This window comes from Dipodomys merriami, unplaced genomic scaffold (genome assembly GCF_024711535.1).
Source record: "Dipodomys merriami isolate MVZ:Mamm:240054 unplaced genomic scaffold, mDipMer1.0.p SCAF_7, whole genome shotgun sequence".
NCBI lineage: Eukaryota > Metazoa > Chordata > Mammalia > Rodentia > Heteromyidae > Dipodomys > Dipodomys merriami.
The window spans coordinates 8017571-8042683 of NW_027206290.1; the positions used below are offsets into that span (position 1 = coordinate 8017571).

Consider the following 25113-nt stretch of genomic DNA (forward strand, 5'->3'; position numbering starts at 1 on the left):
ACCTGTTTCTCTATGAATATATTGATCCAAAGGGTCTCAGGATCCTTTGCACAAATTATTCTTTTTTTGTTTTTTGTTTTTTGTTGCTGGTCATGGGGCCTGAACTCTGGGTCTGGGCGCTGTCCCTCAGCTCTTCAGCTCAAGGCTAGTGCTCTACCACTGGAGCCACAAGTGCCACTTCTGGCTTTTTCTGTTTATGTGGTGCTGAGGAATCGAACCCAGGGCCTCATGCTTGCAAGGCATGCACTCTACCGCTGAGCCACCTTCCCAGCCCACAAATTATTCTTTCTCAGCATTTGTTGAAAAACAAAATACAATTCTATCTTTTGTTATTTTGGTAATGGTTTTATTTATTGATTTTAATTTAATTTAATTTTTTGCCAGTACTGGGGTCTTGTGTTCTCATGCAGTTTTCTTGTTCAAGGTGGCACTCTACCACTGGGCTGCTCCAGCTTAGCTTTGTTGCTGATTAATTAGAACTGGAGTCTCTCAGATTTTTCTGCCTAGGCTGACTTTGAATTGAGATACTTTGTGTTTCAGCCTCTCAGGTACTTAGAATTATAGGTGTGAGACAGTGGCCTGGCTATTTTGGCAATAATTTACAATGAGCAAGGCAAAAAACAGAAAACAAGAACAGAAAAACAAAATTCCAAACCCAAAGCACCTCCAAATATATTTTATCATTTTACCCGAAACTGCAAAAATCTGGAACGGTTGTAATAACACGATAAAGAAAACTGGAATGAAGATTAGTGTTTCTCTTTCCTATACTCCTGTTATCTTGTTTCTCACCATATTTTCTGGAACTTCTTGTTAAGAAATTAATGTAAATTAAGAGGTTGCCAGTATTCTTTTGAAGATAAATTATTTTCTAATTGTTTTATTATAGATCTGTTAAAATTATGCCTCATGAGGCATAATTCAACAAAGCCTTTACAATTTACATAGCAAATCAGTGTAACAAGAACTTCTGCGATGAAGTATTCTGAATAATTTTCTAGTGTACAAATTATTCTGAATATAATTATTTTAAAATAATTGGAATTACTAAAACTAAATGTTCTAATATCCAAGTAGACTTTTAATCATAAACTATTTTTTAGAATAATTTTAATTTTCAGGCAATTGGGTGTCTGAGTAAAAATGTATTATTTCTTTATTGTCAAATAGAGAAAAAAAGTTAGGTGAGATGCTTACACAGTTTCTAATATGAGCCAGAGTGCATCCAAGTTCTGTTTAGTTGCATGAGTAGTTTGTTAACTACTTGCAAACTTGCGCTGATTTAACAAATAAAATTAAAACAATTACCTGAATTTTTATTATTAATGTTTTTTATTGTGAAAATACCGTACAGAGGGGTTACAATCACATGAGCAAGGTAATGGTACAGTTCTCATCAAGCACTGTTGCCTCCTCCTTTGTTTCCCCTTACCATCCCTTCCTCCCATCTCCCCCTCCCCCACCCCCCGATTTTTTTTTTCTTTCTAGTAGTGTTGGGCAAGGTCATTGCTTTATCACCCAGTTACACCAGTCCTGAAGTTTTACTCCCCCCCAACCCCCACTCAAGGTTTGAACTCAGAGCCTATGGGATCAATTGTCTTGAGAGCTAACACTGCTACATCTCCAGCTCAGTTTGACTCATTTTTTTTTCCTGGTTATTTTGAGATCAAATCTCAAGGATTTTTTCTTTCTTTGCTTAGCTAGCTTCAAATCATGATTCTTTGTATCTCATCCTCCTCAGTAGCTAGAATTACAGCTCTGAATTTTTACTTTCTAATGGCTGTTACTTTCCTCAGATATGTTTCATTATTCAAATCACCAGTCTTTTGTCCATTTTCAATTTGCTAAGTATTTTTTTTTTTTTGTCGGTCCTGGGGCTTGAACTCTGGGCCCGGGTGCTGTCCCTCAGCTCTTCAGCTCAAGGTGAGCGCTCTACCACTTGAGCTACAGTGCCACTTCTGGTTTTCTGGTGGTTTTATTGGAGATAGGAGTCTCACGGTCTCTCCTGCCCGGCCTGGCTTTGAACCGCGATCCTCAGATCTCAGCCTCCTGAGTAGCTAGGATTACAAGCGTGAGCCACCAGCGCCCGGCTGCTAAGTATTCTTTATGCAAATCTAGTAACAATAATGGCCAAATTGAGCTCTGGCTATTTTTGTTTTGTTTTGGTATTGCCCCAGTAACTTTCAGACTTGCCCTTGTTAGGGCAAGCATTCTGAGCCTGGCCTCCAGCCCTTTTTTCTTTTTTAAGTTAATTTTTTTTTTTTTTTTGTCAGTCGTGGGGCTTGAACTCTGGGCCTGGGCGCTGTCCCTCAGCTCTTCAGCTCAAGGCGAGCGCTCTACCACTTGAGCTACAGCGCCACTTCCGGTTTTCTGGTGGTTTATTGGAGATAGGAGTCTCACGGTCTCTCCTGCCCGGGCTGGCTTTGAACCGCGATCCTCAGATCTCAGCCTCCTGAGTAGCTAGGATTACAGGCGTGAGCCACCAGCGCCCGGCTTTTTAAGTTAATTTTTAGATAAGGTTTCGTTTTTATGCAGGGGCATGCCTGGAACTGTAATCCTCTTACCTATGCTTTCTGCATAGCTGGGAACACCAAATTCAGCTCATTGGTTGAGATGAGGTCTTGCCAATTTTTTCCGGAGTTGTCCTTAGTCATCAATCTTCCCAATCTCTGTCTCCTGAGTAGTTGGGATTATAGGACCTTTTCAACACAGAGTTGGTCAAAATATGAAGAAAACCAAGGTTTCCAAAATAAATTTTCCTTCTAAATTAGCCTATGTGTTTTACCAGATTTATGTTCTTTTTATCATATACTCATGTTGTAAAATGAAATCATGAAAATTATTTGACTGGTAATGATGTTTTCCTTTTCTTGGGTGGGACACAGAATAGAGAAATATTTCTATGTATTTTAATTCAAGTGGCTAATTAAAATAGTTGCTTATTGTAAACAAATAGCCAAGTCAAAAGTATTTGATCCATTATTCAATATGCAAATTTACAAAGGAAATTTTTTTCTGAAAATGCTGTCCAGTGGATATTGATGTTGGTATCAAAATGCAAAAACCAGTAAGGCTAAATCTCCATTTGTGAGGACATTTAGCTAATTTGGAACAATAGAAAATATTTCAAAACATATATTTGAAAATTTACTAGAAGTCACACTCAGTTTCTTTCAGTTGTATGTTTAAAAGGAACAAGCAGAAATCCAATGTAATGTAATGACATGAAATTCTCATTCAATAGATTGAGGACATAAACAATACGGAAACTGAATCAGCACCAGAGGTAAACTGATATTTCCTTTAATGAAATATTCACCTAAAATGATCTGATTCACAAATCATCTTCTATTCTGAGAAAAATTAAAAGGGATTTTATTTCACTGTCTTATTATAAAGATAGCAAAAACTCTTTTGCAAAAGCAAAATCATACTTCTGCACTTTCAAACACTATGGCTTAGTGTTTTAAGGAAAAGTATGTTTTTGCTTCCATACAAGTATCATTAGTTCTCAGTTTGAGATACTCTTCCAAGACAACCTCTTATTTCTTGAACTAATAATTGAGACCATTGAAAACTAACATTTGTAAGTGGCAGCTTCTGTATTGTCATCTGTCTTCTTTCTTCAGAGTTCCTGAGAGTTTGTGTTTTCACACACCAGTGTTGAATGCAGTGTGTATTAACATGAGGAAATGCTACTCAACCCATCTTATCTAACCAATTTAAAAATCAAACAATTTGATGGTGTGCTTAAAACTTATATAGCCACATAAACTGGAATTTTTGAAGGGGAGGAATGGGTTATGCTTTATAATTTTTATTTTGAAAAAAAAAGTTAAGAAGCGACAAAAGATTATATTGTATAACTCATGAAATTAATCAACATACATCTTAAATATTTTATCTGTACTATAAATGTTGAATTAATTGCTTGGATATTATTTGGTTTTTCTTATTAAATGCTAGTTGTATTGTTTATAAACTTCTGTGGGGGAAAAAAGATCATAAGAAGAAACATTGATTTTATGTTTAAGAATCCACCATCAGATTGATTTGGAGTACACTCACATATACATTACCTATTGTGCATAGAGAGCTAAATTCACACAATGGTTGCCACAGTTTTTTTTTATCTGAGCAGGGATATAAAGATTTCATCATCCCAGAAACAGAATGCTTCTTGAACTTTGTCAACATTGGACTTCAGTGAAATTAACTACTTTTATTGAATTTATTAAATTAACAGCAAAGTTTAGAGATATGTAATTAGTAATAATGTTTTGTTTTTCATAAAATCATTGACAGCAATGTAATGAAACTCACCAATTATGGAGGTAAAGTTCTTTAAGACCTAAAATTTTTATTAAGAAGATATATACTGGGTTTTTTTCCTTCTTTTTCTTTTGTTGTTGTTGTTGGTAGTGGTGGTGGTGGTGGTGGTGGTGTGTGTGTGTGTGCTAGACCTGGTGCTCGAGCTCAGGAGCTGGGTACTGTCTGAGATTTTTGGCTCAAAGCTTATGCTATTTATTACTTGAGTTAAGCCCCTATTTCTGTCATTTTGGTGGTTAATTAGAGATAAGTGTTTCATGGACTTTCCTACCCAGTGTGGCTTTGAACTGTGATTCTCACATCTTGCCTCCTGAATAGATAGGATGACAAGTGAGAACCATCAGAGCACAGCCAAGAAGATGTAGACTAATTATCTGTCTTATAAATAGGAAGGAGATGATTCACTGCTTATAACAGTAGTGCCTGTCAAATCATATAAAACATCTGGAAAAATAAAGAAGAATTTTGAGGATGTAGAGAAAGAACAAGGAATAAAATGTGAACAGCAACAGCGAACTCTCAAGGAGGCAAAGTGTCTTTCATTGGTCATGGTAATCATTTTTTTGGTTTTAAAGAATCAACCTAACTAATTTAGTAGCATGTTAAGCGATTTCCTTTAAAACGAAGAGGTTTGCTTTCATCATTTTTGCTTAGGATGATGAACTGGAAAATGAAGCCAAAAAGGAAACACATTTTCCTGGAAAACTGAAACTAACTTTTGAAGAATTGGAGCGACAAAGACAAGAAAACCGAAAGAAGCAAGCTGAAGAGGAAGCAAGACAACGTTTAGAAGCCGAGAGGCGTGCTTTTGAAGAAGCAAGGAGGCAAATGGTATATATGTCTGGCTTTAAACATTGTATTTTATAGTAAGAATGATAGCTAGTTGTGGATATGGTTTATTAAAATAAAGGCCAGGAGCCTGTGGATAATGCCTGTAATCCTAACTACTCAGGAGGCTGAGATTTGAGGATTGCAGTTTGAAGCCAGCCCAGGCAGAAAAGTCTGTGAGACTCTTTTATGTCCTACTCAAAAACTTGTAGTGGAGCTGTGGCTCTAAGTGGTAGTGTTAGCTTTGAGCAAAAGTGCCTCAGAGACAGTGTCAGTCCCTGAGTTCAAGCCCTATGACCCATGCCCCCCCCCAAAAAAATTTAAATTTCTTATGTAGAATGTTTTTATAGAATAAGGTTTACATTTTTGTCATTAATATGGATAGATGCAAAAATAGTTATGCAACAAACCTATTTTTCTCTTCATCTATTAGTTCAGCAATGACAACAATGCACTTAATGGCATCACTGAAAAATTTTTTTTTTTTTTTGCCAGTCCTGGGGCTTGAACTCAGGGCCTAGAAACTATCCCTGAACTTCTTTTGCTGAAGGCTAGCACTCTGCCACTTGAGCCACACTGCCACTTCTGGCTTTTTCTGCTTATGTGATACTGAGGAATCGAACCCAGGGCTTCATGCATACTAAGCAAGCACTGTACCACTAAGCCACATTCCCAGCCCCTTAAAGGGCATTTTAAAGTCTTTTTGGTATACATTGACATCAGTGCAGTTTTTCAAATATTTGAGCTTATTATTATTAGTGTATGTATGCTGATACTAGGATTTGAACTCACAGTCTGGGCACCATCCTTTAGCTTTTTTGCCAACTCCATTTCTGGCTTTTTCTAGTGGTTAATTGAAGGAAAGAGTGCCTTAGACTTCCCTGCATGAGCTTCAAACCTCCATCTCTGCCTCCTGAGTAACTAAGGATTACAGGTGTGTGTGAGCCATTGGCACTGAGCAATTTGAAAATATTAAAGCAGTTAAAATATCATTTGGTGTATGTATGTGTGGGTGAATGCTCTATGAGTGTTATTATTATAGTATTAAAAATTATCAATAAAGCTAGGTGCTGATGGCTCACACCTATAATCCTAGCTACTTAGGAGACTCAGATCTGAGGACTGTGGTTTAAAGCCAGCCTGAGCAGTCCATGAGACTCTTATCTCCAATTAACCACCAAAAAGCTGGAAGTGGAACTGTGGCTTAAGTGGTAGCTAATCTTGAGAGCAAAAAAAGCCCAAAGGCAGTGTCCAACCCCTGAGGTCAAGCCCCAAGGGCTGGCACATTAAAAATATTTTTTAAAATGAAAATCACGAGTTGGTGGTTTGTACTTGTAATCCTAACCACTCAGGAGGGCTGAGATATGGAGAATCAAGGATCAAAGCAAGCCTGGCAGAAAATCTGCAAGACTGCATTTCCAAAATAATGAGCAAAATGCAAAGTTGGAGATATAGGTCAAGTGATAAAGGAGTGCCAGCCAACTGAGCAAACACAAGGCCTTGAGTTTAAAATGAATTTAGAAAATGGGACATGTCTTTTATAAATCATCACAATTTTATTGGTTAGATCTCATTCATGATATTATAAAGATTATATATCGGCTGGGAAGGTGGCTCAGTGGTAGAGTGCTTGCCTTGCATGCACGAGGCTCTGGGTTCAACCCCTTAGCACCACATAAGCAAAAAGAAAAAAGCCGGAAGTGGCACTGTGGCTCAAGTGGTAGAGTGCTAGCCTTGAGCTGAAGAGCTGAGGGACAGCGCCCAGGCCCAGAGTTCAGGCCCCACAACCGGACCCAAAAAAAAAAAAAAAGATTATATATCACAAAATTTTAATTTCTAAACATCTATTTAAAATATTACTTTTGGTAAATAAATGAATACTATGTATTTTATATATTATGTGTGGTCAGCTTAATATTGTTAATTAAATAATACATTTCAATTAATATTTGAATTAACAATGAATCATGAAGCTTGAATTTTATATAAAATAGTTGTAGACGATCTTTTATTTAGTTAAGAGAAAGTACCACAGCTTATAGCTTAAAAAATCCATGAAAGGACTCTAAATATACTTAATATACTTAAGCCTAATTTAAGTACACACAGTTTGTATTGGAAGACTTATTGTTCAGTATGGCAAATAGCATTTTAAAAATATGCTACCTTATTTATTTGAAAACTGTACTGAGAAGTTTTATTTGAGTACATCTTTATTTGGAACTTACCCCAATTGAGGTATTTATAACATGAGACATATAAAAGGAAGAGGATTTGGATTTTATGAGGTGGCTAGCTAAGTCTGTGCCTATTTTAATGAATCCCAAGTTTTACTACTCAATTGTTTTTTTGACCAATAAGGTAAATGAAGAGGAGGAAAACCAAGACACAGGAAATATTTTTAAAGAGTACCGCCCTGGTAAACTCAAACTTAGTTTTGAGGAACTAGAAAGGCAAAGGAGAGAAGATGAAAAAAGAAAAGCAGAAGAAGAAGCCAGGAGGAGGATAGAGGAAGAAAAGAAGGCATTTGCTGAAGCACGGAGAAGCATGGTAAGACTCAGCTTCCTGAGTAGCAAGGATTACAGGTGTGAGCCACCCCAGCCCAGCTGCAAATAGGTAACACCAGTCAGTTGAAACCATGTTTCATGTAGAGGAGGTTCTGAGTGAATTGGCATGTCTGGCATACAACCTTAGAATTGTCTTCTGTGGGAAGGCAGGTAATTCTTTCCCCACTTTCCCCCCCTCCTTTCTCTTCTCTCCTTTCTAAGACGCTTATCCTTCAGTCTGTTATTCTTTAAATTTAAATCCTATCCAGTGTGTATTAAATGAGTCATTTAATCACAATTATCTTACTCTAAAGTGGCCTGAAACCTTTCTATTCATGTATTCTCAGTTATTACACGAAAGATTCCCTTTTTAATTCATATAATCCTGGCCAAAAACGATGATAGGACTGTTATCACTTAATAGGTAGTAGATGATGACTTCCCAGAGTTGTATCAAACCATTTCTCAAGAATCACTTACACCGGGGAAACTGGAAATTAATTTTGAAGAATTATTAAAACAAAAAATGGAAGAAGAAAGACGACGAACAGAGGAGGAACGGAAGCATAAACTAGAAATAGAGAAACAGGAATTTGAACAGCTGAGACAAGAAATGGGAGAGGTAAGATTTGAAGACATACCTATTTATTAACCATAAATACTTAAGTATTTTACTTACATTTCTTTAGAGTAACTTCATAAGTAGTACTACTCACATAAAAGCTTCTCAACCTACTTTTGTGAGAGACAACTACTTAGTGCAGACCTCTGCACAGATATGTGCACTTCATACCAAACTTTACTCCTTCCTTGTTAGTTTCAAAATTGTACATAGAGTTGCAAGTGACTGGCATATTAGTTTAATTCTCAAAGTGTTTTCCTAGACACCTCAAATTTCTCTGGATTTATTAACAATTAACAAGAATGATTGTAAACTCTTGTTCTGAGTACTGTACCTAATTTGCCCATTTATATTATTTTCCAGAACTGGGGGTTGGACTAGGATATTGAACAAAATGAATGCTCTACAACTTGAACACCACCCCTAGCCTTTTTGTTTGTTTTTGGGTCCGGTCGTGGGACCTCAACTCTGGGCCTGGGCGCTGTCCCTCAGCTCTTCAGCTCAAGGCGAGCGCTCTACCACTTGAGCCCCAGCGCCACTTCCGGCTTTTTTCTTTTTGCTTATGGGGTACTGAGGAATCGAACCCAGGGCCTCATGCATGCAAGGCAAGCACTGTACCACTGAGCCACCTTCCCAGCCCCGTCTTTTGGTTTTTATTGAGACAGGCATTCATTACTTATGCTAAGCTGGCCTCAAACTCTGGATCCTCCTCTCTGCCTCCCAAGTAGCTCTGATTCAGGCATTAACTACCACATCCACACTGATAATCAAAATGTAACTGCAGGAATACCATGGATGAAAATATATTGTAAGGTTGGAAAGGTGCTTAATTGGTTCTTTGGGGCTTTATTTTGGCACTGGGCCTCATGCATACTAAGCACATACTAACCTACTGAGCCATACCTGCTAGCCTCATGAGCAAAAATTGAATTTTATTTTACTGATTCTAAGATGGAATTTTGATATTAAAGTATCTTAGTTAAAACAAATATACATGCTCTGACTACATAAAGCAAGCAATTTGGTCACTCACTGGACCCTGTGATCAAAAGGATCCTGCAAGATGCATTCTGATGCTCTTAGGTGAACATCTTCATCCTACCCGTTATGTCCTCAGTAGAAGCTGGATGTATGATGGAAGGCTAGGGCAACGGATCCTTAGCTGAGCCACATCTTCTCCAGAATGGAATGGGATCTCAGCATTCTTTCCTAAGACTCTACTAAAGGTCCCATGTAGCATCTTTCTTGTGTGGGTGGCCCAATTTCAGGGGTAGCAACGAAGGGGAAACACTTGATTACTGATTGGCATCTTGGCTAGTTCCAGACTGTACACAGGAATAGGGTCAGGGTCCTGCACCTAGCTTCATAACATGGGGAAATAACTGTTCCAGCCTTAAACTGGCAGTACCATGGCATGTTTGGCAGATGACTTTCTGGGCCGACTATGTATGAATCTTGACCCATGAACCTAATCTCTACATAGGAGTTGTAGTCTCTTGGAAGCTGTCATATGTTGGGGCAGTAGGCTGTAGGGTGTTTTACTTCTTTGTCTTGGTTGTGGCTAAGCAAATTGTCTAGCTGGTTATGAGAATACAAATATATGAATGAATACATAGGATGAATATACTAGAGGAAATGATTACAAGGTCTAGCCTCTTCTTCCAGGCCCCACCCACTTATAAAGTTCAATGTTCATATTGTTGAGCTGTATAGTGAATATATAATAGTGTTTAACTGTTAAGACATTTCATGCTAGGAAATACCCTACGATGTCTGGAGTTTTCCAAGCAATGCAGCACCCTGCCTGAGATATGTATCACCTTATATTACAGGATTAGGGTTTATTATAGTATATAAAAGCCTAATAAGTAGGCCTTGGAAGAACAGCTTAAGCCCTGCCTGCCTGGTAGGTGCTGGGGAAAGAGGTGATGTAAAGTCTGGGGAAACAAATCTGAATGAGAAATAAAGAATTGGAGCCAGGTGCTGGTGTCTAATCCTAGCTGAGATCTGAGGATCATGGCTCAAAGCCAACCCAGGCAGTAAAGTCTGTGAGACTCTAATCTCCAATAAACCACCCCAAACCCAGAAGTGATGCTATGGCTCAAGTGGTAGAGTACTAGCCTTGAGTTGTGGGACAGTACTCAGGCCCAGAGTTCAAGCCCCATGACCAACACTGCCCCCCTTCCCCCCTTACTGCAAAAAAAAGTTCAATTTTGACTGGCTCCCTTTCATCACTGATGAAATATATATTTACTAGAGCAATGAATGGTATCTAACCTTATAACCACTATAAAATCAAAGTTAGGATAAATTTTGGAGATAATTGGGCTCTATTTAAGAAAGAAGAAAATCACATCTAAACAACTAGGCAGACTACACAGCACCAATGCCCAATTTTTTTTTGTTGCCCAATTTGCTTTACTTTTCCATGTCAACAATTTCCTGCAGAATACCCTAGTAAAAATTAATCTTGCCATGTCAAATTTAGTTTTATTAAGTCTTATGGAATAGGAAAGTTTAGCTATACTTGAGAAAATATCAGTATTAAATGAAGGTCTGATATTTCCAGTTTTATCATTTGAAAGCAGCCATCTCTTTACACTATCTGCTCATTAGTCACTTAGTACTTATTCTGTTATTGAAGTGTAACGAGACTGGTGATTGTCAAGCAATGCAATTTTTATTTACTAATGGGCCCAATGAACCATAGTAGTGATGCTGACCATTTGGATATGCCAAAGAAACTGTAATGAGCTTTAAGTAAAAAAAATAAAATAATTGGGGGGCGGGGGAGAAGCACAGGCCCTGGGCACTGTCTCTGAGATTGTTTTTTGGTCGGTCGTGGAGCTTGAACTCGGCTTGGGCGCTGTCCCTGTGCTCTTCAGCTCAAGATTTTTTTTTTTTTAAACTCAACTATAGTATTCTACCACTTCCAATTTTTTGGTGGTCAATTGGAGATGTCTCATGGACTTTCACTTCCCCACAGCAATACTGAAAAAATATGGGGGTGGGTGGTGGGGTAGGGAGGAACTTCTACTACATGACTTACAAATGTCTTTGGGTGTTTTGAAACATTTCATTCATGAATAAGCAGGTTTACTGTAATTTGTTGACATTCAACATTTTAAAAAATTTAATTTTGAAGGAAGAGGAGGAAAATGAAACTTTCGGACTAAGCAAAGAGTATGAAGAACTAATTAAATTAAAAAGGAGTGGTTCTATTCAAGCTAAAAATCTAAAGAGCAAGTTTGAAAAAATTGGACAGCTATCGGAAAAAGAAATACAGAGAAAGATAGAAGAAGAAAGAGCAAGGAGGAGAGCAATTGACCTTGAAATTAAGGAGCGAGAAGCAGAAAACTTCCACGAGGTATATTATTTTTTTACACTTAACCAACTATGGCATAGTAACAATTCAACTGGAAAAACATTGACTGAACTTTCAGTACTTAAAACTAGCCCTTGGTGTATATGATATGGAAACTACACAGAACATGAAGGTTTTAAGAGCTTTTGAGACTTCCCAGTTTCAAAATGACTTTAGTACAAAAGGCATGTTCCACTATTCCTTTATATAAGATGGCGCTTATAAAGCCCATATGATCTGCTGAAGGTCACAGCAACAAATCAGTGTAAGAATCACTGGAATTCTGATGTCATGATCTTTGAGCAGCAGACAAATGCAGGAGACAAATAAGACTTAGGTCCTTCCTACTTCAGTGTTTCAATGACTATTGGTTTAACTTGGATAAACTACTAAACAGCCACCAAGCAGGAGCTGAGAGAGTAAAATAGCAGACCTAACTTCAACTCAATGGGTAAAAAGGTTGCTTTTGAGCAGGTGATAACTTAGGCACTGAATAGTACACCAACATTACTAGGGAAAGCAGATGCTACCACAAATTGTTTTGGATGTCTGAAATATAGGCTAGACAAGCTTTGTGTTCAGAATTAAAAATGAAAATTTTCACATTTCAAGGAAGATACACTGTCTACCATCATTAGTATTCCAGTGCCTTTTAATGTACCAAACAATACTCACTCAACACAACTCCTCTGGTAGTTTTCTGACTGGCTTTCAGGGGCTCAGAAAGATGGTAAAGAAAACACTGGGCGTTGAGATTTTTTTGATACCTATTCAAGATTCCCATTTCCTAAAAGCAAGTTTGAAAGCTAAATGGACAGTGGTAAATTTTTACTTAAATGTTTATGCTAAAATCTACAAGTTATTAGATTCAGAGGTTGAATTAGTTTGATACCAAAGCTAGTTCTTATATATCAGAAAAACCTTTGTTGTATATGTCAATTACTTTCAGGTGATAGGTTAGTCTACTCCATTTTACCTTAATTTTTGTGCTTTTAGGATTTTCCTAAATATTTAATTTGGTAAACCACCCCGAAGTTTTCCAACTTTTACCTTCTACTTCATTAGAAGGTGCAGCACCTCACTGTTTTATTCCATAAATCGATTATCAACTTCTCATATTTAATTGGAGATGCTACCCTGAAGCAATTTCCTTACAGTGCTTTCAAGTTTTTTTTTTCCACAGACTAACCCTTATTTAAGTGGTTTAGAAATCACAGTACTTTAGAAGTCTTATTATTCACCTCATCTGTTGCCACCATAATTGGCCTGTTCTTACACTCACACTGTGGCTTCAATTTAAACTCCCAACAACTTCATGTTTAGTCTCCATATAGTTATCTTCAGTTTTTCTGCCAATGACATGATGCTTTCACTATGTTATGGTATGAATGTGCATACCAAATATACTTTGCTTCTATAAACCACATGACTATTAAAACCTTATTTAGGTCTTGGTTTTTAGAAAGCAAGCAACTGTTACTTTCTTGGCCCACTTTCCTGAAGGAAGAAGATGTTGATGTAAAGCCTGCAAAAAGAAGTGAGGCTCCATTTACTCATAAAGTGAATATGAAAGCTAGATTTGAACAAATGGCTAAGGCAAGAGAAGAGGAAGAGCAAAGAAGAATAGAACAACAAAAATTATTACGAATGCAGTTTGAACAAAAAGAAATTGATGCAGCACTACAAAAGGTATACCAGGCTTACTAAGGATGCTCTTAAAACCCAAATTTATGAGGGATATTTTAATAGGTCCTTAATCATTAGTATGTTTCATAAAGTACTCTGTAATAAGTGTATGTTCTGTACCTTTACCCTAAAAATTCCATTACTACCAAGTACTGTTGTGGAATCATTGCAAATTTACAAATGTAAAACTGAACGCACTTATTTTAATACAGAACAGAGAGGATGAAGAAGAAGAAAGCAGCATCCTGAATGGTTCCACTACTGAAGATGAAGAGCAAACAAGATCGGGAGCTCCATGGTTTAAAAAGTCACTCAAAAACACGTCAGTTGTAGACAGCGAGCCAGTCAGATTTACTGTTAAAGTAACTGGAGAACCCAAGCCAGAAATTACATGGTGGTTTGAAGGAGAAATACTTCAAGATGGAGAAGATTATCAATACATTGAAAGAGGAGAAACTTACTGCCTTTACTTACCAGAAACTTTCCCAGAAGATGGAGGGGAGTATATGTGTAAAGCAGTCAACAGTAAAGGCTCAGCAGCTAGTACCTGTATTCTTACCATTGAAAGTAAGAATTAATCCAGCTTTTAACTTTTTATTGTACTGAAATTTTTTTATCCTTAGAGAGGGAAAAAAAATCATTCTTCTTCTTCTCTTTTTTAGCTGACGACTACTAGGCTTCCTTCTCCCCTTGGAAATTCTCTCTCCAACTTTCTTACTACATCCATCTTTTCTGTGGCGGGGCCAAAAAAGGAAAACAGAAGTGCCACTATGTTGACTTCATAATTCCTTTCCCTAAAGTCTTCAAAACACAAAACTCATCCAAAGAATCTCTTTTCTGAATGAGTCATCATAGCTATTACCACGGTATGCAGCAGCAGACAATTAAATGTTCCTAATAGAATTGGGAAATGTATTCAGAATTTTTTAGAACATGAAGAAGCTGTATATGTACTTCCCATAAGCTCATAGCTGTACATCATTATTTTGCATGACACAACGGTCATTTACGAGCTTTTACATCTAAATTAGTCTGCAGTTAGCTGGCACAGAAGCTGAAAGCGATCAGTAAGTAGGACCTTTTTCCCTTAGTACTACATAAATTTGACTGGTGTAGTTTCAAAGTTTTTGAACCAAGGAATATCATTCTTGATTCATGAGAAAGGAGAAGCATGAAGAAAACCAAAAAAATTCATGTAGTTTTGCTAAACAAAACCTTATAGAAATCATTGTGTTCTGAATATTTAACTTATAAGAAAATTTATGTTGTGACCTGCCTGAATAAGTTGTATTTTAGTGAGAAAACTTTGTATCAAGTTTATGAAGGAAAAAATATTCTGTAGTAGTAGAGGTTTCAAGATTTATGAGGATTAGGAAAAAGTGGCACAGCTTTCAATTTAGAACTGTAAGTTTCAAATAACTTTGTAAATAATTAGCTTTCATGTTTTATTATATCAAGTTGTTTTGTATTTTAATTTTCTGGAAGACTATTTTACAATGTAAACCCATATAAAGCTAATTGTGTATTAAAGAAAAATCTTTTATGTTAAAAGACTTGTGCAATCAAATGATTCTTTTATCAATTAGTTTAAAAAAATACCCCATTTTCTCACAGTAAACTTTTAAGTGACAGTCAAATGTAAAATAAAAGGTTCTTTCCACTGTATACATTTACAAAGACACAAAGCACTCACTCCTTATAATATTCATTAACGTACATTTATTTATTTTATTAAGAAGACCATAATGAATACACAATTACAGCAATCATGTGCCCATTTACAATGTCATAAAAGCAAACTCTAAACCACATTTTGTAAAGTATTCAATTTACCTCAAGTCCAAGCTGCATCTCCCTAAGACACTGTTCCCATCACAGTAGCCATTTTAAGCCAATCTTCTTTTTACACACGGGTAGTTTCTGTAGAGAACACTTTTCTCAGGACGAAAATGCATCAAGCATGCATAAGAAAAAAATATATATATTCGCAAATACATTTAAAGGCTGCTTTAGGGGTATTACTGAAGAAAATAAAACCTTGGGATTCACTTGCCTGTTTCAAGAACCAATTTAAAAGTCCCTCAAAACTTCATATTGTGTAAGAAAAGATTATAAAGTAAAAATTATCCTTAAGTATTACTGAAATGCATTTTAAAATGAGGCAAAATTGCAGGAAACAAAAATAAGACATCCTCATTGCTTACTAAACTCAACGTCATTATTTTAAACAGCTTAACTTTTATGTATAACTGGTTCTGTTGGCAGAATATTCAAGCAAATGAAATGTTAAAACCTTTTAATATTCTCTTGCTTTTTGAAGGTACTGTAACTCCTATCCAAACTCATTAACTCATTTTTATGCATTAACTATCAAGATATTAAGAACATTTAAAAATGCTAATAAATGATCAATAAAAAAATAACCAGCTTTCGTATTAAAACAATTTTTATCAATTAAAAAACTATACTCACTTACGGAACACCAAACCACAGAATTCTAAGTACCACCATACTAAGATTTTTTGTTTTAAAAAGCTCACCTAATTTTTGCTTACGTGCTAAATTAGTTCAATTTCAATCTAACCATCTTTTCTACCATTCCTAACATCCACTGCATTCAAATCAACAGCTGGCTCACCTTTTCTGCTTTTCATTTCTTTCAAGGTTAAGATTAATGTTATAAAAAATGCTTATAAAATCAGCAAAGGCTTATGGTAATGAAATAAAAATTCTCATGAGATAGAAACAATGCCCCAATATCTATTAGTATTTGTCTATATTTTCTTTTATAAAAAATGCAAACTACAACTAAACCTTGACAGGCTCTTAAGAGCGCTTTTATATTATCAACTACAACATACCTAAGCTATCAAAACACATCAGACATAAATGTGGTGCATAACTTATGAAATTTAACAGTTCATGGAACATTTAAGGATCAACTGAAAAGCAATTTAAAATGAAGTGATCAAAAGCAGGTACAATACACCCTATACCATATCATGTATGGGAATACATTTCATATTTCTCAATTATGATTTGCCAATTTTACCTTCTACATTGAGCCCTTCTATGGTCCATGCTCATCGGCTCACCAATGGCATACACTCAAAGGATTCCTCTTTATGGGTAACTATCTCAGGACCTGATTTTATGAGCTATGATTTGGTGCTTGCAGCATCTTCAGCACTGTGTGTGAAAATGAAGGCAGTATTTTTGAATATTTTTCTTTGTTGTAAAGATAAGCAGGATTTTTAAAAAGGATCAGCACATTTTAGAAACTGAACAAACAAAACTGATATGACGCTGCTTTAATACATTCATCTTAACTCAAAATATGTACCAGTTAAAGTCATCTACAAGAACACACACACATTTTAAACTGGCATAAAATAAGTGCAGCATCAGTTATTAAAATATAAATCAGAAAAACACTGGTTGCTACAGATTATGAAAGATTATTTGCTATACAGTTAACATTTCACTGATACACATGCCTTATCAAAACATACTGCCAATATTCCTTTTATTTTTCCTTTTCAGCATGTATAAATTTTATGAAAACAATTGTTTTAAGAAAAAAAATCATAACCAAACTGACCCAAAATACTCTTACTGAATCAACTAATTCAAAAAAAAAAGAAAAAAAAAAAAAGAACAAAGAAAAAAGAGAAAGAAAAGGAAAAAGAAACCATAGGTTTGGAGGGCAAAGAAAATGTCCTATCAATCATACAGACTGTGAAGGCTGTTGACGTTTCTAACAATGATTTCCTAGATCTTGAAAACTATGTAAATTTCCTTTCTCAACTGTTAACATTTCTTTATTTTGGGAGAAATATAAAAAGATTTGGGTATTGAGCGTTCAGTTACAGTAGCAATCTACTCATTTTCTTGGTTTAATAAAAAAAAATTTTCAGCAAAAAACCATTACCCAGAAATGTAAACAGTTGTTTGAACAACTTAACAGACTTTCCACTAAGATGGTAGCATAAATAACAAAATACATTTTAGGGAAGCAGTAGCAGATTGCTTTTGAGTACACAACCACAAAAACCTCACAGGGACAACATTAATGTACTGAAATATTAATTTATATATGTCCTTAGGTTGTGCTTACCTGTTGCTTTTTGCAGCAGAACCTAAGGTGGAAGGTCTGGGAAGGCACTGTGAAGTATAAATAATTGCACTGTTTGCAATTAATAAAGATTTTAAACCTTAAATGAATCAAAATCAACAGCCTCCAATTTGTGTTATGATACTGAATCCAACTGAATTATTTGTTCAGTTCACTTAATAAATGCACCACTTTCCTAAAAGGTCATCTATATAACAGTATCATGCAAAATTCTGAATTTGTTCATGTCAATACCCTACTCTTAAAGATAACAGATAACTAACTAAATTCCTTAACTATTAAACTTCAAAACTAGGACTACATATCCAGATCTAAGTAAGGGTAAGGGAAGTCACTCTACATTACATAAAACAGTCAAAAAACATTTCAAAACATCTACAATGAACTGTACTGCTATTTTCCACCCTATATGTAATCTCAACATTTATGTCTTGGTACATTCTTTCTTTAAAGTATACTCAAAACAACAAATGGTGCTCCCCACCAGTAACAATATATTTATGAAATGGTGTTAAAAGTGCTACATTGCTTATTATTTGCAAACAGAAAACCACTTCTGTCTTATACATTTCAAGTTTTTCATATTAAGATATGCATATTTTACATTGAAAAACAGCATTTTAGGAGCACCATAATACTATTCAACTTTGTTAATGATCAGTTTTCTTTAGCAATAGCTAAAGCATATAAAAAAATACTTACCCATTAAGCTCACTTAAAAAAAATACAGAACTATGTATTATTCTGTTAAGAAACAGTTATGGTTTTCCGAGATATCAGCACTGTATTCCAACATAATATTCACACAAAATATGGCATTTGCATTATGTGGAACATTGACAAAAAGATACTGTTGCAGTTCATCAATTTGTCATTCTGATGTACTTACAGTGCAATGCTCCTTGAAGGAACACAATCAAGGATGATACACAGCACAGTCCTCCTCACCCCTACAGAGCTAGTTCTATACTGGCTGGATCAAACCTGCACTTCAACAGACAATGGCAAGACAGACTGTATTTGCATGTAGTCTAACATATTAATTTGCAAAGAGCCAACAAATATGCAGAGTAAAACAATGGATTTCAACAAAATATCAGAACTTCAGCATGAGTGTTAAGGATTAATAAAATGATTTCAAGTACACAAAAAAAATCATTTGATTCAATGACTGGACTTGTGCATTTATAAAACAAAGCTTATCTATACTGCAAAAAGAAAAAGGAAAAAAAAAAAAGCTTGAACGTTTCCATACCCCAATGGTTTCAATGGCAGATGCAATATAGCTATCTTTTTTTTGCATACTATTCACTTTTCTAACCTAAATTTAGAAAGAAACACACTATTATATACATCAAAAAGTTGGTTTACATGGAAAAAGTTGTTCTTAGTAGACTACTCAAATTCACTATCTGAAAACTCTTTAAAATTAGTTATCTGAAACCGTCTTGGAAATAAGTAATTACCAAATTAAGAACAGAAAGGTTAACTGTTATAGCAGCAGTACAGGTCTGAAACAGTGGTCATGTATAAAAGGAAATTTCACTGTTAATGCAATGGAAGTATGCTAAAAGATCATTGTACACACATGCAGTTTTTAAACAAAAGGAAAAAAATGAAGATATCAAGATTACTTGTGCTGAAATAGCCAAATACAAGTAAGTGGAAAAAGATTCTCCAATCTACCACTATACTGCAAGGGGGAAAAACATGCCAGTGTTTAAAAGTTCAGCAATTCATGGGGAAAGCTTATATATTTGTGTATATGTAGCTTAATTTACCATTGCTAAGCAATTACAAATCTTTACCCATATATCCAACTTACCGACACAGGAGGTTTCATATCATTTATTGTAAAGCACAAAACAGGCATTTAAAAGTGAAAGTATACATTGAAAAAGTACATTTATATCACAAAGCATTGACCACATAATAGTTGCAAATACATTTGCTGGAATGTGTACATCTACACTAAATACTAAAAACAAACCAATTTTTCATTTCTACACAGAAATATTAACCTCCTATCAGTAGTGATAGATATTTTGTACATTTTCAAAAAAAAAAAACACTACTTTAAACCAAAAACAAAATTTAAGATCTTCATCAAGTCGTCTGCATCCATATATTTAACAAAGGTTTTTTTCCCCCACACAATGAAGCAAATACTGTATTGTCCACTTCTTATTATTGGCCCTGTGCAGAAGAGATACATAAGAAATACACAAAAAGTTAAAGAAAATCCTTTAAATGGAGCTAATTTAGGAGTGAATCCTTTAAGAAAGAAAAACTGGTTAATATAAATGGTGGTGGCTTCTTGCAAGATTTGCAAATCCCTGGAGGGAAGAAAATTTATTTTTAAAATCAAAGGCATGGTAGAAATATTCAGCATTCAGATGCCAGAAAGCATTATTTAAAAACAAAAACAAAAGCCAACAAAAAACCCAAATATACACAATTGCTTCCTTTAGTTATATTTCATCAGATAAAAACTAAAAAGTTAAACATATGCATTTCCAAAGAGACAAACAATAAACATGCAGAAAACATGATTAGCATGAAGTAATTAAATTAGCAAATTTATTATACCTGAGGTGCTGGAGGATGCTGTGGCATTCCCTGGGGACTTGTCTGGGCATAGTAGGCTGCTTGCTGTCTATAATACTCTGCCCAGGCTGCACTATAATCTGGCTGACCACCTGGTGGAGCACCAGTAGGAGCAGGAACTGCTTGACCTTTAAGAAAAAAAGAACTCTGTTGCTGTAACTACCATTAAAAGCCTAAAAGAATCTCATTTCTAATAAAAACAATACCTTGCTTCTTGTAATATTCCTCCCAAGCCTTTGAATAATCTTGTGTCTGCCCTTGTTGACCTAAAAAAAACCCCCTAAATTTTAATATAACGATATTCACTGTAAGTACAGGTTATAATGATATGCAGAAGGTCAGAACTAGCTACCCTCAAACTCATGATCTTCCTGTCTCTGTATTTTCAGAGCTGGCACCACCACATTCAGTGTTCTTGTTTACTGTACATACTTATTAGTGTTAGAAGCTACTTTGCAACTAGAGAGAAGGGAAAGAAAGGAAAATTAATATGCCTTTTGTTATGCTAATTATAAAAATTTTCAAACACAAGCTTAAAGCAGAGGTAAAAATTCAGGATTCCTTGCTTTAACTCCAGAGTCAAACAAATTATGTTGAATGACTTTCAAAATTGCTTTAAGTAGTATATATAAACCTTCAACAGGTAAAGTCAGAGGATAAACGTGACAGTAAAAGATAGTATGAAAAGAGAGGAAATGACTTATTTTTTATTTTTGCTTCTTCCATTTGGACTGATGTGTTCTTTTTAAACTTTAAGTCTTCAATAAAAATATAAAGCAAAAACATCTAATAGCTATGATAGGCTTGATGAGTTCACATCACAATACAGTTTTGCTAAAATGACAACAGTATCACTGAAACACAAAACACTTTCTCTGGGCACCAGTGGCCCATACCCGTAAATCCTAGCATTTCAGGAGTCTGAGATCTCTGAAGATTGAGCTTCAAAGCCAGTCCTGGCATGAAAGTCCAGGAAACTCTTATCTCCACAATTAGCCACTAAAAGAGCTGTGGCTCAAGTGGTAGACCCTAGCCTAGTACAAAAGTTCAAGGGAAACGCCCAAACCCCAAGTTCAAGCCCTAGAACCAGCATAAAAACAAAACAAAATAAATGAACAGATCTTTTATCTAAGTGATTTTTCTGAATTGTGAGTTTAAGAGATAAAACTACCTACTGAATAGGAGCACTTAATGGGCATGGAGCTAAATAACTCAATGATAAATACAGGACATTTTTATGGAAGCCAAATTTTGAAATGTTGGGTGTTTTGGAATATTTTGGGCTGGGGCTTGAACTCAGGACTTCCTACTTGTTCACAAGTGGCACTCTACCACTTCAGTCACACCTGCAGCCTCAATTTTTGTTGGCTAATTGGGAGATAGTCTCAGATTTATCTGTGTGGAATAACTATAGTTTCAGAAAGTAGCTTATTGCTGTATTCCCAAAAGTAACCTAATGCATTTAAAAACTAGTCACAGAATAAAGGCAACTGTACAAATAAACACTAAGACTTATGACTATTAACCTTAAAAATGCATGAAAACCCTTTATTTGGGATAGTTTAATGTACAACCAAAATTCTGCTTTCTTGTGAATAACTCTCCTCAAACAGTGGCTTAACATTTTTTTGGGGGGGGGGGTCTGGTTTTGGGGCCTGAACTCTGGGCCTGGGAGCTGTCCCTCAGCTATTCAGCTCAAGGCTAGCGCTCTACCATTTGAGCCACAGCACCACTTCTGGCTTTTTTCTTTTTGCTTATGTGGTGCTGAGGAATCTAACCCAGGGCCTCATGCATGCAAGGCAAGCGCTCTACCACTGAGCCACCTTCCCAGCCCCTGGCTTAACATTTTTGATCTTATAAGGAGACAAAAATTGAGCAAAAGCTGAACATAAATTTCAATAATTAGAAAATTCTCAAGAACCTAGTAAGGACAATAAAAGCAAACAATGTTTCTTATGAACTCTACCTAAAACAAAACTTTTTAAGAGAAAAATAATTCTACTTCAAGTTTACAGAAGAAACTAAGTATCACTGCAAGACATACTCATTTTTAGAGGCAAATATCAATATAAAATGTTAGACATGTTTTTCCCTAAGAAAAACAAACCTTTAATTCCAAATGGCCCAGTGGAAGCTAAGTACCCGTGGTTCAAAGACAGCCCGGGCAGGAAAATCATTGAAATTCTCATACCCAATTAACCAGAAAAAATCCTGACATGGAAGTGTGTGGCTCAAGTGGTAGAAAATGAGCTTTGAGGGAAAATGTTAGGGAGAGTGCCCAGGCCCTAAGGTAAAGCTCATTCAATAGTAATGTAAGAAAACCTGGCACATTACAGTTTGACAAAATCCTCCATTTTCTATACCTGTGAAGGATTTGGTTAGCTTTCTTATGACAACCAGCTATAGTATAAGTGTTATTTCAAAGTAAAAGTAAAAGCATCAAAAAAGTATTTGACCATAAACGTAAAGTTCCAAATAGTTCTTAAGAAACATAAATTTGGCCTGATGCTGGTGTCTCATGCCTGTAATCCTAGTGTCTCAGGAAGCTGAGATCTGAGAATCATGGTTCAAAGCCAGCCCAGGCCAGGAATGTCCATGAGACTCTAATCTCCAATAAATCACCAGAAAACCAGAGTGACACTGTGGCTCAAGTGGTAGAGTGCTTGCCTTGAGCTGAAGAGCTGAGGGACAGCATCCAGGCCCAGAGTCCAAGCCCCCCGACCGGCAAACAAACAAACAAAAAAACAATTTTGGGAGACAGGCTTGGGACCTAAACCCTCGGACAAGTAAAATTCTGTTCTAACCATTTTGTAGGAGGCAAGGAATGTGGCTTAGTGTTAGGAGTGCTTGCCTAGCATGCATGAAGCCCTAGATTTGATTCCTCAATACCATAGTATTACAGAAAAAGCAGGAAGTAGGGCCATGGCTCAAGTAGTAGATAGTGTTGGTCTTGAGCAAAATCTCAGGGACAGTTCTCAGGCGTTGAGTTCAGAGGACTGCTTCCCCCCTTACCCCAAAAAACCAGTGAAATTGGGTCTCTTTCCTACACATAGCAGTTTATAGTTACATATTTGCAAAACATTTACAACTGTATCTTCCACTGGGCAGGGCTCCTACCAGTATCTGCATCTAATACTGTGACCAATGTATTATGTGCATTAGTCACTGAATTAAGTTTTTTAAACCAAGTGCCTGTGGCTAATCGCCTAGCTAATAATCCTAGCTACTCAGAAGGCTGAGATCTGAGGATGATGGTCGGAAGATAGCCTGCACAGAAAAGTCTGAGAGACTTTTTCCTTTTTTTTTTTTGCCAGTCCAGGGGCCTAAACTCAGGGTCTGGGCACTGCCCCTGAGCTCCTTTTGCTCAAGGGTAGCACTCTACCACTTGAGCCACAGCACCACTACCAACCTTTTCTGTTTAATAAGGTACTGAGGAATTGAATGCAGGACTTCATGCACTCTACCAGTAAACCACATTCATAGCCCACTACTTTATTTTGAAAAGGATTCACTGATGTGGTCATTTAGCTATCTTGAAAATTTGTAAGCTATGGACTTCCTGTTGTCACTTACCTCATTTATGTTGCAGCAAATATGCTACCACATAGCCAATTTTTGTTCAACACTAAAATTGACCCTGAAGCCATCAGGTAAATATGTTTTTACATCAAGTATTGTGTCCTGGGGCTGGAGGTGTGGCTTGACTGGTAGAGTCCCTGCCTGGCAAGTGCAAGGCCCTGAGTTCAATTCCCACTACTACAAAAAAAAATTTAAAAAAAAGTATTGTGTCCAATGCTACACACAAACACACATACACAGAGCATATCGTATGCACAAATGTTTTGTCCAGTTACTTAGTATTATTTAGTTTCTAAATGGACTGAAATCATCTTTGATAGTAAAATAAAACTTTTACTATCAAAACTGCTAGTGTATATTTGCCAAGAGATTCTAAGAGATTACTTTAATTACGTATAAATTATAACATACCCATTTTCTTGTAGTATTCTTCCCAAGCCTTGGTGTAATCAACCTGTCCAGCTGGAGCTGGATTCTGCTGATCTCCTTTTTAACAAAATAAAACATTAAGATTAAAAAATTTTTTTTCCTGCCAGGCGCCAATGGCTCATGCCTGTAATCCTAGCTACTCAGGAGGCTGAGATCTGAGGATTGTAGTTCAAAGCCAGCCTGGGCAGGAACATCTATGAGATTCTTACCTCCAATAAACAACTAGAAAATGGGAAGTGGTGCTGTGGCTCAAGCGGTAGAGTGCTCACGTTGAGCTGAAGAGCTGAGGGATAGCGCCCAGGCCCAGAGCTCAAGCACCATGGCCGCCAAAAAAAAAAATAAAATAAAAATTATTTTCTGATACTAGAGCTGTGACTCAAGGCCTTGCATTTTCAGCTTTTTCTCTCATGGTTGGCACTCTACCACTTGAGCCAGACCCCCACATTTTGCTTTTTGCTAGTTAAATTGAAGATAGGAGTCAGAATGTCTGCTCAGGCTGGATTTGAACCCTGATTCTCAGATCTTTTATAGGTATGGGAACCGACACTTGGCACTTTAATGTTTAAAAAGCAATTTGGACTTTGCTTGGAGTATAGGAGTGAGCAGTGGCCTACCATGGTGCATTGAGGAAGTTTTATGTGGTGGTCGTAACCCTGCTGATACCAAAGACAAAATGGTGGAGGCACAAATTTGCTGGGAAAACAATATTGGGTTCATTGAGCAGTAAGTAAAGGATACCAGGGCTTTCACTATTTATAAATATGAAAAGTTAAAAGGCTAAAAAGAACTTTGAAATGTTAAAATGGAATTGCATAAATATAAGGTTTCATGAGACTTTCAGATCTGGATGTTTATGTGGTTTAAATAATGTGTGTGGGGTGTTTGGCGTCTAAATGCTATGTTTCTCACTCTCAGCATTAGAGACTGAATGTAGCGCCTTACGCATGCGAGGCAGTCTACCAATTAAGCCATGCCTTCAGATCTTCCT

At 36.2% G+C, this 25113-nt stretch overlaps 2 protein-coding genes across 26 annotated transcripts in view; one reads left to right on the forward strand and one right to left on the reverse strand.

Annotated features, from left to right (window-relative positions):
• The window catches only part of Nexn (nexilin F-actin binding protein), a 34026-nt gene extending 19124 nt beyond the window's left edge, over positions 1-14902 (forward strand). For 3 of the 4 annotated variants that reach the window (XM_070007337.1, XM_070007340.1, XM_070007338.1), the window contains 9 exons: positions 3245-3286; positions 4719-4880; positions 4984-5160; positions 7519-7707; positions 8128-8325; positions 11471-11692; positions 13193-13378; positions 13588-13942; positions 14038-14902. In XM_070007337.1, the coding sequence (XP_069863438.1) occupies positions 3245-3286; positions 4719-4880; positions 4984-5160; positions 7519-7707; positions 8128-8325; positions 11471-11692; positions 13193-13378; positions 13588-13942; positions 14038-14051 (1545 nt within the window). In that variant the 3' untranslated portion in view covers positions 14052-14902. The remainder of the gene's footprint in view (positions 1-3244; positions 3287-4718; positions 4881-4983; positions 5161-7518; positions 7708-8127; positions 8326-11470; positions 11693-13192; positions 13379-13587; positions 13943-14037) is intronic. The other variant, XM_070007339.1, reaches the window with a different exon arrangement.
• Positions 14903-15079: 177 nt separating this feature from the next.
• Positions 15080-25113, reverse strand: part of Fubp1 (far upstream element binding protein 1) — a 31351-nt gene continuing 21317 nt past the window's right edge. For 8 of the 22 annotated variants that reach the window (XM_070007356.1, XM_070007354.1, XM_070007355.1 and 5 more), the window contains 4 exons: positions 24108-24182; positions 20100-20245; positions 17493-17539; positions 15080-16564 (listed from right to left, as the gene is read on the reverse strand). In XM_070007356.1, the coding sequence (XP_069863457.1) occupies positions 16534-16564; positions 17493-17539; positions 20100-20245; positions 24108-24182 (299 nt within the window). In that variant the 3' untranslated portion in view covers positions 15080-16533. Of the gene's footprint in view, positions 16565-17492; positions 17540-19331; positions 19847-20099; positions 20246-20323; positions 20384-24107; positions 24183-25113 lie in introns of those variants that run through there. The other 14 variants (XM_070007348.1, XM_070007347.1, XM_070007342.1 and 11 more) reach the window with 7 other exon arrangements.